Source organism: Lathamus discolor, chromosome 14 (genome assembly GCF_037157495.1).
Source record: "Lathamus discolor isolate bLatDis1 chromosome 14, bLatDis1.hap1, whole genome shotgun sequence".
NCBI classification, from domain to species: domain Eukaryota; kingdom Metazoa; phylum Chordata; class Aves; order Psittaciformes; family Psittacidae; genus Lathamus; species Lathamus discolor.
Genome location: NC_088897.1, coordinates 12,742,440 through 12,755,871, shown reverse-complemented (window position 1 = coordinate 12,755,871; position 13,432 = coordinate 12,742,440). Strand labels below are relative to the sequence as shown.

At 40.7% G+C, this 13,432-nt stretch overlaps 2 protein-coding genes across 11 annotated transcripts in view; one reads left to right on the top strand and one right to left on the bottom strand.

Annotated features, from left to right (window-relative positions):
* Positions 1–14: 14 nt before the first annotated feature.
* PIMREG (PICALM interacting mitotic regulator) lies at positions 15–6,365 on the top strand. 2 transcript variants are annotated; one of them, XM_065695213.1, is made up of 6 exons: positions 15–97; positions 455–774; positions 1,605–1,930; positions 2,738–2,833; positions 3,667–3,713; positions 5,000–6,365. In XM_065695213.1, the coding sequence occupies exons 2-5, from the start codon at positions 484–486 to the stop codon at positions 3,695–3,697; spliced, it is 744 nt and encodes a 247-aa protein (XP_065551285.1). In that variant the 5' UTR covers positions 15–97; positions 455–483; the 3' UTR covers positions 3,698–3,713; positions 5,000–6,365. The 2 variants fall into 2 exon arrangements, with proteins under 2 accessions (XP_065551285.1, XP_065551284.1); XM_065695212.1 differs by lacking the exon at positions 3,667–3,713.
* A 376-nt stretch (positions 6,366–6,741) lies between these two features.
* PITPNM3 (PITPNM family member 3) overlaps positions 6,742–13,432 on the bottom strand; it is a 71,157-nt gene continuing 64,466 nt past the window's right edge. For all 9 annotated transcript variants that reach the window (XM_065695201.1, XM_065695202.1, XM_065695204.1 and 6 more), the window contains one exon: positions 6,742–13,160. In XM_065695201.1, the coding sequence (XP_065551273.1) occupies positions 12,852–13,160 (309 nt within the window). In that variant the 3' untranslated portion in view covers positions 6,742–12,851. The remainder of the gene's footprint in view (positions 13,161–13,432) is intronic.

Sequence of the window (13,432 nt, the reverse complement as noted above, 5' to 3'; positions counted from 1 at the left end):
GCCCCCGCGCGTGCGGGGCACAGCCAATGGGCGCGGAGCCGCGGTGGGCGGGGCGCCGTTCAAACGCGGCGGTGGCGGGCCCGCGGCGGTCGCGTCCGTGAGTACCGCGGGGCCCGGAGCCGGCCCCGGCGGCCGCGAGCGGGGAACGGGGCCGCGGCCGGGGCGGGGCGGGGCGGGGCGCGGCGGGGGCGCGGGCGGCGGTGCTCGGCGCGGGAGCCCCGCGCTGCGCCCTTCTGGGCGGTGCGGCCGGGCCGCGCCTGGCAGCACGGGTGCGCGCAGGCCTGAGCAGCCGCGGGCACCAGCGCTGCTCTCCTGCAAGCCTCCAAGCGCAAGTCCGCGCGGCTTGAATCTGGGGCTCGGGAAAATGTACCTGAGGATGTTCTTCAGCGGTTCCCCTCTCTCCTGTTTAACGCTGCTCTGTACCTTGCTGTTGGTGTCATTCCGATTGTTTTAGAAATAAGGCTGACCAGGAGCTGGAACAAGATGGCATCTGTGCTCCAAAATGTAAAGGCAACGATGGCCTGGCGAAAACACCAGCTCCTGGCTGACTTCGATGAGAATGAGAGCCCTGTACCTGACAAATTCAAGAGAAGGGCTTCCTTCACTTCTCTCAATTCCATCCGCATGTCTTTACGGAAGCGAGTACCGTTAAAGCAGGTACAGCTGAATGTTCCTAAGACCTCTACTTGGAAAAGCCTGAGAGCAAGACAGAAGTGCCAATCTCTTCAGAGTATTAAAAGAACAGCAAAAAATGCTTTTGGATCAGTGTCCCAGGTACTCTGCCTTTGCAGTGGGGTGTAGATAACAGCTTAGGTTTTGCTTCAACCTCAGTACTAAGATTTCTAGACTTTGTACAGAATGCTGTATTCCAGAGACTCTGTCCCACCTGCTTGCACACTGCAGCTACTCATAGCTACTAACTAGTAAAATCTTTAACGCCCTTGCTAAAGTACAGACAGGCAAATTATGCATCTGGAAGAACAAGGAGGAAGGAAAAAAGAAAAACATATGAGATGCATTTCATGAAAACATTTATTACTAATTAATGCTTTTCCCCTCCTGTATGGCATCATGTATGGCAGAGCAGCCTTCATAAGAGGGAAGGTGGGTAGAGACTGCCACTGCTTGCAAAGAATTGTTTCTGAGAAATGTGTAGCACTTTGGATTTTTTTTTCCTTTACTCCTTTTCCCGTAGCCATACTGTTTATTAGCATGTTCTTCATTCTAGTCAATCTAAATTTGGACTGACAAAACCTGGTAGATGGTAGCAGGGTAGTAAATTTGAGCTTACACTTTCCTTTGGTGGAGACCTCTGCTGTTTTCTTTTAAGTGCCTCAAGTATATGCTAGGGCACCTGCCTCTTTCCTGCATAAGAGCAGCAGAAGCTCTTCCAGTGCCATCTGAAGTCCTTGACAAGTTCCAAGGACTGTGGGAGCAAGTAACTCTTCCAATGCAAATGGGTACAGAGGATTGAGACCATTTATGCTAGACTAAACCTGATTTGAGAATAAAAACTAGGGATTCAGCTCAAATGTTCCTTGTTATTCTAGTTCTAAACTCCAGGCTGAGATTGTTTAGCATAACATACCTAATGCTGCTTTCAGAAAACACAGAAGTCTTGCCGAAGTCCAGTAGACTCAATGGTGACCTTTCCAGTTGAATCCATCAGCAGAAGTTGTTCTACCAAGAAAGGAAGCACTACACCTCAAAGCCCTTGCCATAAGAAGAGTGTTATTCCAGCAGCCAATTCCAAAGGCAGCACGAGATCCAACAAAAGAGCCTTGCATGGGCCAGCATGGGTGTCAGAACATAGAGAACAGAGGGGTTTCTCATCCTGGTTTGGTAAAGATGCTGTCTCTCTCCGGAGATCAAGAAGAGCAGCAGCACTGAAGAGTCCTTATTCATCACCTGCGTCTGCCAGCAGAAAGATGTGAGCCACATTCTTTTGTAAACCTTTTTTTTTTTTCCTTCTTTTTTTATTCCTGTGATTAGAGCATTGTGTAGGGCAGGAGGTGAAGGTTGCTGTCCTGTTTCCCTGAAAGGCTGTGCTGTTTGAATAATTAGGAAAGTAGTTACAGATCCTGTATAGACAGGGACTGAGCACTGCATAAAGCTGAAATATGAAACTTAACTTTGTGCTTTGACAAGAGTTTTTTTAAATCCCTTTCCCACTGGGTAAGTTTACACCATGTTATTCATCGCCAGTCCCCATCAGGGACAGACAGACCCACGTTCTTTGTTAATGACTTTCTGGTAAAGAAAAATGCTCTCAATGCAACTCACTCCTACTTAGCCCTAACTTTTCCAAAGTTGCTATCTGTATTGCAAAGATACGTGAAATAGCTGCACTTATGCTGAGCTCTTTATAGAGTGTAGAGAGATTCTTGCCTCAAAGATGTAATCCAATTTAGATAAAAGGCTGTGAGCTAGGGAAATAATTCATAATGTGCAACACAGGTTCTTGTTTTGGTCAAAGTCACATAAGAAATGTCAGAGCTAGAAGCTGAGTCCAAGCGTTGTGAATCTGAACCCAATATCTGAATTGGAAGATAGCTTTCTTGGGGATGTATGCAGATGTGAAGCAGTTGGTCAGTGGAATCAAAATCAAGGTTTCTACAGCCCTAAACTTTTGTGGATTAAGTCTGGAGGCAATGAGAGTTGTTACTTTAGGGATAGAGGCTTGGGTAGTGTCAGCCCTGTCCTGTCTCATCTTTAGTAATGACCATTCTGTTTGCAGAGAGTTTGACTGCGAGTTGGAGCTGATCTCCTCAGGGATTTGCCAGTTGCAGCATATCTCCCAGGCATTTGATGATGCCATTGTGCACGAGGAGAGGTAAATACTGGCCCTCAACTAGCAATAGGTGACCTCCCACTCAGACACCGCCAATTGTAGGCTATGTGGTCTTTGTAACACAGGATGAGAAACAGTTACAGAACTTTCTCAGCCTGAATGTAGCAGAGCCCTTCTTTCTTCAAGACACCTGTACAGATGAAATCTGCAGCTGGACTCGCAGCTTCTAAAACCTGTCAAAAGCTCCTCTTGTCTTCAGGTTTCTTGCTGTGGAAGCCAGATTTTTCCCTACCTTTGAGAAGAGTACCTCCCTGCCTTTGTCTAAAAGAGGTGCCAGTCCAGGCTGAGGAGGGGGAGGGGGAGAGGGAATTCCATTGCACTGACACTATCATTGGTGCTTGCATATTTATAAGAAAATCCTTTTACTGTGTGGCATTGTATTAACAGATAGCCTCAAAAATTTAGAGGCTGCAGAAGCTTCTTAAACAACACCATGGTGGTACACACAACTACCGTGAGGCGGTAGGCTGCTCAGTTTGTAAAGGTTATGTCATTCTGAATTAGACATATTAACACAGTAAAAACCAAAGGTCAGAAGTCTTGTCACAGGGCAATTCCCAAAACTAATTCCTCTCTAGAATGCTTGATGTCAAGCATTCAGTAGTTAAATGTCAAGCACCTAAAATCCCCTAGAGAGGGCTAGCATTAAGTACTTTTATTTACAAAGAGGCAAGGGCTTAAAATCCTTCATAATTCAAAAAGTTCGATTTTTACCAATGGGACCATTTCCAGATAGGTTAAATCTTGTATTAAGTTAATGATCATATCCATTGAAAGTTCACTAAATCTCACTCCTAATATCTCCCATCTGTTAGTGATATGACAGTTTCTCTCATTCGTAACTGAAGATAATATCAACCAGGTAAAGTAGTTATTCATTTATCTTGTCTACACCTGCATGCATCTGTGGGGAGAAAACCTGCTGTTTGGAGAGAGAAACCCTTATTAACTCATGCTTCTTTAAAGTATTATGCAGAACCATGGGGTTCTTCCCTTAGATTCACTGTGGCTGTCTCTGCCCCAGGAGATTATTGCACAATTGTAAAATTTCACCTCTACATTGTGGATTAGCGAAACTTTGTGTGTTTGCATAGAAGTTGGGCTTCTGTTCAAACAGCAGCTTTTCTCACCCAGATCAGAAAACTACTGGTACTAATGTCTTTGTCACTCAACCTCAGTTCTCACTGATTACTAATGAAGATCACAAAGCATGACAGAACAAACTATTACCCTCAGCTGTCTAATTTTACATCCTTTCTTTTCCATCCCTAGCATTGTCTTAGCAGTTAAGACTAGCTATCACAGTAAGAGCAATTGATACCTGCACTGCTAGCATTTTTTAACAGAGCAATTGTACCTAAATGGATGGGAAGTAAGTTTCTAAACATCACTTTAAGTGTCAATTCACTGAACCAGGTAAATGCCTATTATCTTCACTGATGTGACATGAATATCTTCACCCATTACATTGGAAGTACTCCTTTTGTTCAACATAAATCCTGAACACTGTGTCCTAATTTAGCAACAAAGATAGGGGTACCATATTGATTGTTGTACAGTGTTGATGGTTGTAACTTTTCAGAAAAAATTACACCAGTTTCAAATGCTTGACTGAAGCTTTAAGCAGTTATGTGTAGTGCTTCCACTAGGCAGTTTGGTCCAGTTCTACTGCATGTGTAGGTGCATGCAGTGTGCTCTGTCCTTGCTGGTTTTGTAGGTTGTCTACTGGAATAACTTTTTTTGACTTTTGCCTTTCTGTTCTGGTATCAGTTGCTGTGGGTTTTGGTGTTACAGGTCCCCCTTTTCATCTTTTCCATGAGGAAACAAACGTTTGGTTTTGAAATGTTTATAGTTGCCAGCTCCATGTATTGTTCTAATATTTTTCGTTTTAATGAATTGGATATATCATAAGAAATGCTCCTGTTATTAAAGTGTTGCAGTACTTCATTTGTGTACTGCCATTTATGCTCACTGTAGGTATAAAGTATTTTCTTCCTAGTGTTCAGAACTTTTAAACAGTGAATGCATACAGGTACCAGACCTCTTCCTCACTTCCGTCTAACAGTTTTCCAGCAATTTGTGTGACAACCAGTTAATTAACTTTACTGACTTCAGGCTGCTAATAGCAGTCTTGTTATTCTTCTGCAGGCAACATGCAGTATCAACCTACTACTGTCTAATGGCATAAAGTTTGTTCATCGACCTCAAAGACTTTCTCAAGCTATCAGGAGGCAAACAAAGAAACACCATGCTGCACTTGGTACCTAGAGGTGTAACTACCTTTAGTTTATGAGCACATTCAAAGGAGAGCTCTGTACAGGACTTGAAAGGGTGCATTCTATGCATTGAACAAGCCATTACATTTTATGATCTTTCCTGACAAGGCAGGTCACGACTTCCATTGCTTTCTCTTTTCAAGTGAACAGGAGAATCAGAATTGTACAACCGTGTATTTCTCCTGCTGAGATGAGGTACTATCTTGAATGTGACTTTCATAAGGCAGTAAGTACCTTGAAACCTATGTTGAACTGACCTGTAGGAATGGCCAGAGCAAGGGCCACAGACTAATGAAGTGTGATCATAGATAATAGTAGTAGACTGGTATCCAACTGCCATGAGTTACAGTTTTGAGTACTTTGCATACTGAAAGTACTGGTCCATTATTTTGAAAGCCTAACATTTTTTTTCTGTATATGAACAAACCAAAACCAAAATGAAACAATGGTGGCTTGAGTTGTGACCACAACTCCCATTCCAAGGCAACAGGTTTCTGTGGAGTCACTCACTCACTCCTCAAGAGAGGAGCCACATTAGGACTCTTAATTCATGGCTTTAAGGATTTTTATTAGATAAGCCTAACTAATCCCATTTTATGTAGTTGGATTCCAGACAAAGCAGAGCAACTTTGTAATTTCTTGTTGCTGTTTTAGATAGCATCAGGACAGTTAAGCATTGCTTTTGTACTATACCATCTGTCTTAGTTATATTCAGAAATCAATTACTGTAATTAATGTAACCTCTTACAACAGCTGTTATTGGCTAATATCAGAGTGCATGTATTTTATGTGATGAAGTCTACCAAGCATTTGATACCTGCATTTTGCTTCTAATCCCTTTTTTTTTTTTTTTTTTTTAAGTAACATTCATTTGACAAGCCTTTTTGATAGGCGATTCAGTTTAATAAAGTTTAATGCAAAGATTTCTCAAGCTTCTAAAATTCATCCCCAGGACTATTTCCCATGGTAGCAGCTTTAGTTTCTCAGATTATGTTCACTCTTTAGATGAACCTTAAAACGAAAGATTCACTCTATTTGATACTATTTGAGATGCACAGTTTTAACTGTACCTACTAAAAGTGTATTAAGTATAAACATTGGAAGTAGTCCTTTTCAATTCTGATTTATGAGTAAGTATTGATTTTAAACTTGCTCCTGATTTTTCTTTATTGTCAAACTAGTGTGTTTCAAAATAGTGAAAGAATATTTCAATTAAAGAAACACAAAACCAACTCCAACTTCCAGGTTTTCAGGCAACTGAAAGCTTTAGTTTCTGGTATTTCTTGAGGTAATTTTCATGCATTTTGTGTTGTGTTTTTTTTTTTAAACCCCTTTCTATATGGAATAGTAGCATGAAGTTGTTCTTTGCATATACTGAAAGTACTATATAGCCTTCACAAAGATGGTGTCTCATTACTGAAATATTTTCTCATGTGACTTTTCATAAAGCTCCAACCCTTGTTCCTCTTGAAATGTCAAGCTCCAACCTATTATTTCAGATAGCCAGATGTATTAAATGGCCTCTATTTATAATGTTTCCACTAGCTACTAGGACATGCAAAATGATGATCCAATACTTCCCACATCACTGGTAAGGAAAATCAGTGACACTGCTTAAAGGCAAGGAGGGTTTTATTTAAGAGACTAATCTGTTATAAGATTTTAAAAACCAGCTCACATCAAAATCTTTACCAATTGTAGAAATCTTACTCCTTATGCCACGTTAAGAAATTCATTACTGTACATTTTTGAATCTTTACAAGGCAGCCGTAAGAAATATAAACACTCGTCACCAGATAGAACCTTTTCACTGACAAAAAATATTTCAAAGTATGCACCTAATAAAACTATAGACTGAAAGAACACATACAATTTCAAGTTTCCTTGTATGAATTCAGTTGTAAATGGACTGCCCCTTTCCTCTGCCACAAATAGAAAAATAAGTTATGCAGGAAGCTTGGCTTTCTGTGAGAGGACTGCCATTATGGGCCCTATGCCAGTCCTTCCAGAATTAGCTTTTCTGTAAAGCTTGCAATCTGTAAATTATATTTCAACATCATAATCTCTAGTGTACCATCTCGCACACTCCAGTAAATCTGCCTCTCTCTCTTCCCCACTGTAAATTCTGTACATCCTTACAAATGAGAAATGAACTGTCAAATTTGTTTCATGTTTCCCCGGTCTCCCACAATTACACCTGGTTTTAAAGGTAGCTTATTGAGATAAATACAAATAGAGAGTAAACTGTAATCCCTTACCTTGGGCTTGAACTAAAATGAGGGAAAGAGGAAATACCAACACCTGACTTCAATTCCAGAGTCCATGGCACAGGATTCTAGCTGCTCCAGGCCATTTCTTATTTCTGAAAAAAAGAGCTCTTTTCATCCAGAAAAATATGTTATTACCTCCATATTTATGGGGGACTGAATTCAGGATCATCTGTAGGAACCTATATTTACACTTCAGTGATTAAACATCATGGAAGTCAAATTACCTTGTTAAACCCACAATTTCTGCTGAAGCTATGGACATGGACAATGAGGAATCATTGCTTTTAGAGAAGCTGAGGAGGTAAGTTGGAAAGCTATGTGTTTATGGTAATTCTATCCTGCACCAGCTCCAGATGAGGATGGAAAGAGACACTTTCTCCCCTGCATGCCTGAAATGAACAATTCAATGCAAAAATCTTGAGTTCAGATCCCACATTTTAAGCTCTAATCACAAAAATTAAGCAGTGTACGATCTCCTCTCCATTATTAGGCGTATTAACAAGGTGCCCTTACTCCAGGCATCTAGTACTTTTTTAATGTACTCACCTTTTTGTGGCTTAGATGCAAGAGGGGGAATAAAAAACCTGGGGAAGATCCTATTTGTCCAGTAACAACTGTTGCACTTACAAATTTAAAAAACTGGAAATACCGATTGATTTCATGTATTGTTAAAAATGGTTATATTTTAGCAGATTTAAGACAAGAAACAATATAAGAAGAAGGAAATAATTTCCTTTTTTCCTTCTAAATTTATTCTGTGAAGTACATGATGACGCCACAGTTCTAAGTATTTGAAATTTGCTTAAATGCACACATTAGCAGTGCCCTGGCCTAAAGACTCCAGTGTATAAATGGGACAACTGTGCACTAATAGCAGCAAACAAAAGCTATTTTGCAGAATGGTGGAACTTCCAGGTAAAGTGTAATAGTATCATAGAATGGTTTAGGTTGAAAAAGACCTTAAATATTGTCTGGTTCCAACACCCCTGCCACAGGCAGGGACACTATCCACTAGACAATCTAATGAATGAATTAATCTGGTAGCTTAGGGTGTGCCATTTTTTCCCTCTAGTTTACCGATAGTTCCACCTCTACATAACCAGTAAAAGTTTTAACTGCTTAGAAGTGAACTCCCTAGGTACCAGAGGAGCAGGTGAAGTAACCTGTAAGAATTAAGACTTTTCATGAAAACAAATCAGAATGGCAGCTCTCTTGAACCCCAATGAATAAGAAGATTTATCAATGCCATATCATTTTTACACCTAACAAAATTTTATACTGAATAGATATAAGCCATGCCACAAAACTGAATAGGAGTACTTTGGTCAAGCAAGAATCTGTTCCAAGAGCACTAGTGTATGCAAACACTTAAAAAGAGAAGTTATTCAAAATAAGAGGTTTTAGATCAACATCGCTATTCAGGTCTGTGGAATATTCTGCACTCTTTATACAATGACATCTTTTTTTCAAACTTACCTAACTAGACAACATTGAATAAACAGCCATTTTTTATTGTTCTGGTTTTGAAGTATATTGGTTACAAAGTTGCTGTGAAAGCAGAACCAAAACTCCACTTCAGATGTCTTCACACACACACACGCGCACACACAAAACACCGCAGTTGTGAAGGTGTGTTTTGACAATATCTCAGATAAATCTACCACTGTTACTAAACACAGCCATTTTTTTACAGTAATTTAAAACTGGATCCATATCAACAGGACAAAGTAAATGTATCCAATTGTGGCCTACTTTATACAGACTTGTACTGCTGCCTTTGCACCCACTGGAATAACATTGTGTTTTACAGTTTCACTTATGCTTCTTCCATTCAACAGGTTGAAAAAAATGTGCTTTTCTGTATCAGACTGGAGGCACTAAAGGTGCTGAAACTATTGATGCGTCTTGCTGGGGCACCCTCCACTCCTGCCTGACTTCTCTGTCCTTTTCCCTTCTGTGTGCATGTCAACAATTCCATAGCATATAAAGTTTAAGTACGTACTGACTGCACAGAGACTGCAGCAATGAGGACTTGCAATCAGAGAGTGAGATGACTAGCACCAAGCTTATCCTCAGGAAACGGCCTGCTTAGGAGTACTGATTATCCTTCCATGAAAGCACAAGCAAAACATCCAATTGCAAACTAAATGCCCATAAACTGCTGCATGCAGTTTCATGTGTACTGAGTGTATAACTAAAATTCTGACCAGAAGGAAATGTTTTAAGAGAAAACATGACTGAAAAATTATGTATAAAACTAGTTCTAGTTTTTCAGCAGTGATTCACGAGGGAAACCTCAGCGATCGCCCCAGGCACAGCTGGGAGGATAAAAAAACCAAAACAGGTGGTGGTTCAGCATGCAAAAGGCCCAGCTACTGCCGCAGTGTCTGCTCAGCTGCCAGCCCAGTTGCGAGATGTTTACAGCCACATCCATCTTGTTCACACTCAGCTCCACCAGAATCAGTTTTGCCATTCAGTGTCAGCTGGCTAGTGCTTTCAAAACAGCTCCATCTGGCATCTGATGTTTCACAAGATCAGCTTCTAATTAACATGAAGCCTTGACCTCCAAGCTAAAGCCTGTATCACTGTTTGCCAAAGTGCTCAGCTGAAGGCATGAGTTCAGGAGAGAAACCATTCTATCCCTGAGCAATAAGTAGTGTTGGAATTATGCAAAGGCCACATAAGCTCTTACATATTGTAGGAAATGAGGTTAAGGAAAATATTTGCAGCTTGATTTTGATACCATGTGTATAACCTTTGAAATTGTTACTGCCGTTCTAAATCATGCACACACAAATACACACACTAGCATTTGTTTCGCTACTATTAGCTCATAATATTCTTAAGAGAAGCCAGCACAGTGACTACTGTAAAGGTGACCCAGCTGTAAATAGAAATACACAAAATCAGAGTTTTCATGACATGGTACCTGGCAAAATGACATTATGTCTGCAAAAGACAAACCTTAACAGCCTAGGAGTTTTCTCCAGCCGTGTGCTCAGATACTAGCTCTTTTAATATAGTCACGGAATTACACACACCTTTCTTGAAAGGAAGGAGGCATTTCTACTAAAGCAACTTAAAATGAAAAATAGATTTTGACGTCTCTTGGATGATAGAGGTAGATGGCTAAAGCAACGTTAACTTTGAACTTTGCAGCAGGAACAGTGATTACTGTCAAGAGTCATGCTACACAACACTTAAAAAGAACTTTGTGACCAATGTTGCTTTCAGGTCTCCTCACTACATTTAAAATTCTCTCTTGGAAGCCTTGGATTCCCATGCTTTTGTAAAATAAACATGCTAACAGTGAACTGACTGGCAGGAGATGGAGCCTACCTGTGCAACCTCCTCCTAGCTGCATTGCACAAGAGAAGAAATGGACTATGTGCTAGAATTACTACACACAGTGGGCCAAGACAGAACACACAATAATTCCAAGTTTATGGGTTAAAGAACTGTGATACTACTGGGAAAGCATTTGTAAACCTGAACACTATTTCAAATGCAGTTTGTGGGTATCTTTCATTTAGGTTTTGTAGTTGGCTGACTTGGCAACAGAGCATAAAAACCCAGCACCCTGTAACATAATTAGCTACCTGCTCCCAATTAGCATGAGCTACCAAACTTCTGCTATCTTTCTTAAATCTTCAGCAAAGATTACCCCTTCGCTTAAAGGAAGCATTATAAAAAGCAGATTACTGATGTGCTCTTCATGAAATATGAAATAGGTAACTGACAATCTTGTCAAATAATGTCTAAAAAATAAATCAAAGATCTCAATTTACAAGCTACTTTGTTGCCTATTAAGGCAAAAGCCACTACTATGCCCTTCAAAAAGCACACTGAAACTTCTGGGTGAATAGGGAGCACAGACCTAGGTTTACTTCTGCACTGTCTTAATAGTTTTCCATCGCATTTCTTGTTTGCTTTACATGTAAACTTTCAAAATCATTACCCACCAGACTTTATGAGACACTGTTTCTGGTTTAGCTATGGACTAGGAAAACGCGACAGGAAGGTGGGGAGGACACTAGAGGGAGGCACAACACCCTCTGCCCCAGCAACCTGATCAAAACAAGCAAACAAACCTGAAAACAGGAAATCTACTGACTTCAAGCTTTCTCAGTGTCAACCGTCTGGTTTTAACTTTCAAAGAAAAGCTGGTTTATGTGCACTTGTAACTTCACTGCAAGTTTTAAAACATGTTTCAGTCATGAGTGCAGTGGGACTATCTCAACGAAGAATCTGCACACTGCTACTATGTTAAACTAACACCACCACCTTAGAAATCTTCCCATTTAGGGAAAATTTCGCACATTTTACTTCTAGTAAGTTCGTTGAGAGACGTGAGAGAAATTTAAACCAGTAGGAAAACATCTATTTGGCATCTGTAATATGGCATGTCCATTCTTTGAAGGTCAAATGCTGTGAATCTGAATGCTACAGATTGTTAAAACACAACAGCTGCTATAAAGAGTGAGAAGGTAAACAATTTCCCATAGGAATTCCATCACTTTTTCTCTCTTCCAGTGTAAAGATTCTACTTTAGAATACTGAAAAAAGTGATTGCTATGACATTTGCAGATCCCTTAGTAAAACGGCTCCCTTTAGCTTACCATCTTAGGACCTGTCTCTTGGACTGAGATGGTTAGAACCATCTCCTTACTCAGAGTAGTCCACACATCCTGCACAGCCACAAAGTTCCACAAAACAATGTGATCCTTGTACACTTGCGCATTACTTTGTATACAGCAACACTAACCACTTCAAATTGTGGTGGACACATTTATTTCTAACATGAAGATTTTATGATTTGGTTTGTAAGTGCAGTCCTCCCATTTATGTGATGTCCAGCACCTCACACGAACATGAGTGCCATACTGGGGTCTGCTGACCCACACTGTAAATTGAAAGGAAATCTTGGGTTTAAGGCACCCAAAAAAGCATCTTGCTGTACAAATCCTGACCACCCATTATTGTAGCTCCCATTACTGTTTCCCTTGAAAGTGTATCGCTTTATCAAAAGTGAAGTGGAAACATACAACTATTTAATGTTGAAAGCATAAACCTTCTCTGTAACCTATGGACCTACTGTTCACACTATTTTGGGTGCTGCTAGTTAGCTGATACCACAGTCCTTCTGAGTAAAATTAGCCTGTTACAGCTTTTTCTCTTATTGCACATTTTATTATATCTGCTGTAAAAAACCCCACAGATATTTCCTGTTCCTTTGATGTTATAAGCACTTGAGATTGTTCTAGATTGGTTTAAAATTTCCCAATAAACATGTCAAGAGGAACAGACTGGAAGTTCCCCAGTTAGTGTAAGAAGGCAGATTCCAGAGCAGGGAAGACTCCGAGGTACAGGTTCCCCTTTACATCTTTAGTGTGAAGCTGCCTAAATAAATCTTTGAGGCATGTCTACAGGTTTAATGGGGTGCACCCAAGCTTCCTAGGGGACAGATTCAAATTTATGAACTCCACCTCGAACCCAAGCAATGGAGGGCAAATGCCTGTCGTGATCTTTGTCTGATTCAGGCTGGCTCTGGGCACGTTCTGGCTTGGGGGTTGAAGAAGGTGGGTCAGGTTGCTGTACAGACATAGTCCTGCGGAGATGGTTTCTCTTGCGCAAAAACTCGGGTTGAGAGTGGAGGCCAAAGCTGCCTTTTCTCAAGATCATCCGAGAGTTGTTCTTTTTGGGTCGTGAATGGAGACTGAACTCCAGCGAGGCCAAGTGGGCTGCATAACCTTCACTGAGGAACTGAAACAGGAGAGAAAGAAAGGAAGTGACAAATTATTGCTGCCTCAAACTATGAGCTCTATAAGGAATTAAGTTCCATCTCTGACATACCAGTTAGATGCCCCCAAAGGACTAATACTCCTCTCCCATTGCTTCTTTTTTTTTCAGTGACCTGTTCTATTTTGTCATTCAGTAATATGCTATACGTGCACTTGCAGATGCAACCTATGAGCACTCAATTCTCTTTACTGTCAACCCTGCCAGAAAATGCCTCATCTGAAACCAAAACTGCC